The 6,821-nt window shown below is 31.7% G+C and overlaps 1 protein-coding gene across 1 annotated transcript in view; it reads right to left on the reverse strand.

The window, feature by feature from the left end:
* Positions 1-4,007, reverse strand: part of LOC106474148 — a 5,888-nt gene extending 1,881 nt beyond the window's left edge. The window contains exon 1 of the mRNA XM_022402516.1: positions 3,968-4,007. Within this exon, the coding sequence (XP_022258224.1) occupies positions 3,968-3,974 (7 nt within the window). The 5' untranslated portion in view covers positions 3,975-4,007. The remainder of the gene's footprint in view (positions 1-3,967) is intronic.
* Positions 4,008-6,821: the final 2,814 nt, after the last annotated feature.

Raw genomic sequence — 6,821 nt, forward strand, 5'->3', positions numbered from 1 at the left:
GTACTAGAATTAAACTCATTTCTAGCCAACTCCTGTACTAGAATTAAACTCATTTCTTGCCAACTCCTGTATTAGAATTTAACTAATTTCTGGATAAACAATCCTTTTTAATAAACCTGACATATGAGAAAAAAAGTACTTTGTTTTTTAGATATGAAAGACTAAGTCAATAATGTTTAAAACTTGTTAATTGTTGGATAAATACTTGTCGTGTGCCATCACTATAAGGGATTAGAGCATAATAAACTTTATACATTATATAGGCTGTACTAACATGATGTTTAGGTGGTTCGTTTAACTATTATACGTGATGTACATTTTTGGGGAAGTTGTTAATGAGTGTTCCAAAATGATACATTAATTTCTTGATGACCTAATAGTTGTTGTACTTGATGATGCCTGGTGAAATGTTATAACCATAAATATTATACTCACACACATTCGGCATGTAATGCTGTTTGAATACAAGAAGGGAAACAATGCTTCTGAAACCATAGAATATCAAAGGAGTTTATGGAAATGTTTTGAACGTTCGTAAGTGTTAATGATGGTTCAGCAAATTTCATTCAAGTGACTTTAGCCTTGAAAACTGTGATGGCAGAGGCCAGCATGTTAGAATTGATATTGATGCTCTGAAGACACTTGTTGAGTCTAACCCTAGGCAACACACTCATGAAATGGCCCTGAAATTGTATGTCTCTCATGAAACAATACGTAAACATCTAAGGAATATCGGAAAACTCCTTAAAGAAGGTGTTTGGGTGCCTCACGAACTCTCCGATGATCATCATTTTCCACGTGTGAACGTTGCTTCATCTCTTCTGGCTCGTAATGCACGTGAACCATTTTTGGACAGAATTGTCACTGGTGATGAAAAATGGATTCTCTATGCGAATATTAAACACTAAAAACAATGGCTCAGTCCTAGACAAAAACCACTTCCAACCTCAAAACCTGGACTCCATCCACAGAAAGTCATGATTTGCATTTGGTGGGACATGAAAGGACTAATTTATTTTGAACTCCTCAATCCACAGCAAAATGTGACACAGGAAATGCACAACACAGAACTGAATGTGATATCTCAGAATAACAGGATTGTGAAATAAACATTACCTGGTTACTGTGCTATAATAACCAGTTCAACAAAACGAAAAAAAGAAAATAATTTTCAGAGAAGTGAAAAAATAAATGGAAAATTGATTAATTATTTAATATATTAATTAATTCAAAATTTGACTTGTCCCTTTTTTTTTAGCCACCAAATAAGTTATTTAGGTTGTAAATACTTTATTTTCAGTGCCAAAATAAAATAAATATTATCCCATTTTGTTCAATTATTGAATATTTTTCTGCATGTTAACTTGTTTTTATTTACAATTAAAATACTTAGTCTTTGAAAATTAATAATAATCCTATTTCCTTCTTCGTGTTTAATATTATATAATATTTTAGCATAAAATGCAACATTATTATTAGGGTGAGCCACATAAGTACCTGCACAGTTAGCAGAAATGTCGAATGTCTTGATAAAACCTCAGTATAACTACATCATGGCGTAACTGTAAGATTAGAAAAAGATGTTATTACCCACTCAGGCTAATACCAAAAATCATACAACTTGGACAGATGTGACAGTATAAAATAGAGAGAAACACAGAATGAAACCAGCCCCACATCAGCAGTATAGACAACAAGTTCCACAATCAGACACAAAAACACACTAATTTTTACAGAACATAAAGCAAATAAAAAGGTTATTTAATAATTTTATCAAGAATATACAAGTTTGGATATTATACATAAGTAAACTTCACTACAATTACTAGGGTAACTTAGAATATTCACCTACTGGGGTAATCTACAAGGTCTTACAAATCAAAGACAGGAGAAAGGAATTACAAAAACTATTTGAGAATACTCTGTGTAAAAGCTATCCAGGAAATTTCCATGTCAAGTACTAGCATTCAAGTTTAGAAAACCACCAAATACTGTGATAAAACATTAATATCAACACGGCATTGGCTCATTCAAGGCTGTCCCTGCACACACACACACACACACATGATGAAAAAGTAAAAATTTAAGCCTGCCTTTTATTCTTTAGAAAATTATTGATTCACATTTTAAACTTGCCAGGTCCCATGGAAACTTATCTCATAAGCCAATCAGAAAGATGAAATGGTCTTATCTTGAACTTAGTCTGTTTTTTTTCCAAATTTTAAACTTGTGTTCCCTTGTTCTTCAGGATACAGCACAAAGAAATCAGACACCTTTATCCTATTGATACCCTGGATAATGTTGTGAACTTAAGTAAAATCATCTCTTACCCTCCTTTTCTCAAGATAGAATAAAAGATTTTAACCTCACTCCATACAATAACCCTTCTACTCAAAGAATCATCCTAGTAGTAGGATGATTTGAAGGTCATAATTACTTGTCTTTCAAATCTTTTTAACCATTTTATGATTTCACAAGCTAAAATTAATAATAATTTTTGAACAAATTAAGTAATTGTAAGAAAAGAAGAGTAAAAACTGTGTGTAAAAAGTATCAATAAACGTTTCAACGAATATACAAAAAAGTATGAATACATTTCAGTACAAGTATTTAGCCTAACCAAAGCACTAATTTTCAGCATATGATTTTGTGAATGACTAATTACCCATCTGTATTTTCCATTATTGAAATATTCTGCTTTCTCAGTGGTGAGATTTAATGTTTCAAGTACACTCAGTCATACACCGTGAAAATAAATCCTAGCCCTAAAATAATATCTATAATGTTGTATTTTCATGATTCACATAAGCAAAATTTAGAACTAATTTATAATTACTAGATAATAACTGACATTTATTAATAACACAACGGAAGACTTTGCATAAAAGTCATGCCCAGTATCTTTTGCATTTATACTGGTCGTCTATGTTGGCATTAGGCCTGAGACCAAAGAATGAAAATGGTGAGATTATAAGCGAATGTTTCTTCACTGTTTTTGTATTAATTATTAATATTTCTCTTTTTTTTCTTCTACGACACAGATATTAAATAAACCTTTTAAACTGAAAATTTAAACTTGTACATTTTTTATGAATGAAGTTTTAAGATTTAATTTAAAATATATATGTGACAGGTTTACCGTTTTGAAATGCATGTAATACTGCCATTACACTAGTAATAATACTTGACGAACAAGCAAGACTTAGTTCTTTAAACTAGATTTTTAGAAGAATTATTCTAAAATGTAGTTTAAAAAGTAATAATTCAGTTCCATAAAATGAAGCTTTTAACCAAATATGTTTTCAAGCATGTTTTGGGTTTTACTTTGTTGTAAAAAGAATGAAAAAAAAAGAAAAGAGGAATAAATACTCACTCCACGAAACCTGTAACCTCATTATTAAACCCAATGTTCTCCGAATTTAGTTTTTTAGCTTAAAATTCGATGTCAAAGTAGTTGACTGATGTAACTTATAGTTACACATGCATGAGCTACTTAAAAAGATTTTTTAAATTTTACGCTGATGCCTAAGAGTAAGAATAAGATTCGTAAGATTCATTGTTATTGTTAACCCTCACGGTGGCTCATCGATAAGTCTGAGGGCTCGTAACGCTAAAATTTAAAAACCCTGATGCTTTGCACTTAAGACTTAATAACAAAACAAACAACAAATTGTTATTATTATTAAACCTAATTTAATATAAGCGTAAAACAATGACGATTAATCACAAAAATTAATTCTAATTTGTAAAAAGTAAATATTGCCACACTAACGGGAGTAACACTTAAAACAACTAGAACTTGGTGTTTCGATTATGAACCTTCGGTTGATATATGACACACTATTAGAAAAATTTCAAGAAATAAATAAAAAAACAACAAATTAACACTGATATTAATGTTATTCACGTAAAATTCTTTTCAGAAACGTCATTGTTTACCCCTACCTAAGTGATGAACAACACTAACCTTCCATTAATGCAACAAACTACAGTACACAGCAAAACTAGCGCCACCACCGGATAAAATGAGTAAATAATTATTTTAAAGATTGTATAAAATGTCTCATATTCAATATGTGTTATGGACCTAAAAGCAAAGTATTATTTTCAAAGCATATGATAAACACACAACACAAACTACATTTTCTTTCTTTGACTCATAAAAAAGTGCCCACACACATATATAAAAGATATGCATAATTATTTTTTTGTTTTATTGAATTTCACGCAAATCTAGTTGAGGGCTATCACCCACTAACTATCCCTAATTTTGAAGTAAAAGACTAGGGTGGCACTTCTCAACCTCTTAGATACCAGGGGCCGGCTTGCTGTCTCCATAACCTGTCGTAAAACTCTAAAATGCAAGTACAACGAAAAATCATTACAGTTTTCATTTGAATATTATCTTAGTTTTATTTGTTTGTTTTCGATAAATCCCAAGGACTGGTAAGGTGGCTGTGACGAGCCGCGTCGGTCAGGAATGCTAGACTAGAGGGAAGATAGCTAGTCAACACCATTTACGTTTGGGCTACTCTTTACCAACGTAAAGATCGATTGTTACGTTAAAACGCTCACACTGCTGAAAGGACGAACATGCTCAGGGACAGGTTTCGATCCCGCGATCCACATATTGCGAATCGAGCACCCTAATCACTATGCCATGCCAGTGTATATATCAATATCCGGGTATCTTTTGAAAATATGAGATTATTGTTGCACTAGATCCTGTTGTATACATTGAATAGTTAATATAATTTATAATTGATAATTTATATAATTGATAATTTATATAATTGATAATTTATATAATTGATAATTTATATAATTGATAATTCATGATTTATATAATTGATAATTTATATATTTATAATTATAAATTATATAAATATATAAATTATCAATTATATAAATTATGAATTATAAATTATGAATACTTAAGAATTTTCGTCATACACAATTTACCTAATTTAGCAATGTAGAATTTGTTCGTTTTGAAATATTCTTTTTAAAGCACTAACTGCATAAGAATACTATTCAAAATAAAACTGGTAGAAAGAATCATGTTTGTTAGAATAAAGAAAATTTTCTCTTTAGAATTATTGTTTTGATTATTCTTCGTCACAAAAGGATTAACAGAAATAGATTTCAGTGGTTATTGATCATTTTGCCAGTGCAGAAATCTCAATCTAGATGAAGAAAGTGATCACGACGTTTTTAAGCTCTTTGTAGATTTACTTATAAAACCATAATTGTCAGTATTGTCGCATTAAAAGCATATCATTAATATGATACCCTGGAGACGAATTATGGAAGATACACCAAACTTCAATGTCCACCGGATTCAGTGCTTCTAAGGCTATTGTAGTCTATAATCAACCTTCTTCCATCAGGATGATACACCTTAACATGTCGGGAGATGTCAAAGATAGCGTTTATAATTTTTAGGAAGTTAACCCTTAAAGTTTGACCATTAACTCCATTCTCAATATTCCCTTTTTCGGATCACGAATTATTCGGTGGCCTCATAAAGCATTTTGTTAATTCAGAAACCATTTTATAGAATACATTATATCAATTAAAAATTGTTATACCATTATTCTATCAATAATGTATTGATAGAATACATTATATCATTGATAGAAAGTTTCGGCAAAGTATTCACGATGAAACTTTGTAGAATGGACGGCAAATGCCTGTTGTAGAGACACAAGTGTAGAGGATGACGTTTCGAAAGTCTTCCGCCTTTCGTCTTCTTCAGGTCAGTGTGTGTAAGGTGTTGTCGGTCTTCGTAATATTCTAGTGGATTTTGGAGAACGTGTTATGATTGGAACATCATAGAACTAACGATTATTTGCCTAGAATCAACTTATTTCCAATACAACGAAGAATTCTACGAACAAACAGATGGTCTAACCATGGGATCACCACTCTCTCCAATCCTAGCAGACATTTTAATGGAAGGCTTTGAAGAAAAAGCCCTTTCATCCACACCTATAAAACCAAGTTTCTACAGATGAAATGCTGACGACACCTTCGTTATTTGGCCCCACGGTCATGAAAACTTACCAACCTTCTTAGAACATCTTAATTACTATTTAAAAGAATCCACTTCACCAAGGAAATAGAGGAACAAAACAGCCTACCATTTCATAACATACTCATCAGTAAACAAGAGAGAAAAATCACGACAACAGAAAACCCTCCCACACGAACTGATACTTACACTTCCAGTCCTATCATCCAATCTCGTTAAAACGTGGCATAATCCAATGCCTAAACAAGAGAGCAGAAAACATTTGCGATAAGACATTCATCTAAACAGAACGACAAAAGATCGTAGATGGTTTTAAACAGAATGGTTACACCTCCTCCTACATCAAAAACTCCCCGAAGAAGACACAACTGAAAGAAAATATAAGAAAAACACAATAACTACTACCATTTACCTCCCTTATCTACAAAATTTCAGTGAAAAACTCAAACGCCTAGCCAAGAAATTCAACATAGAAGTCCGATGGAAATCCTACAAAACATTAAGATCCATTCTGGTAAAAACTAACAGCAGTCTACCAATAAAAAACACAAAAACGTCATTTATGAAATTCCGTGTTCCTGCAACGAAACATACATTGGAGAAACGGGAAGAAGAACTCCCGACAAGAATAAAAGAACATAAAGACAGTACACGACTCATGAAAACACAAAATTCAGCCACTGCAGACACAAAATAAACTGGGAAAAACTAGAATCATTGACACAGACAAATTTGGAAGACAAGAAAAATTAAAATATCATTTTATATTAACACATTAAACTGTGGC

This window comes from Limulus polyphemus, unplaced genomic scaffold (genome assembly GCF_000517525.1).
Source record: "Limulus polyphemus unplaced genomic scaffold, Limulus_polyphemus-2.1.2 Scaffold6876, whole genome shotgun sequence".
Lineage (NCBI taxonomy): Eukaryota > Metazoa > Arthropoda > Merostomata > Xiphosura > Limulidae > Limulus > Limulus polyphemus.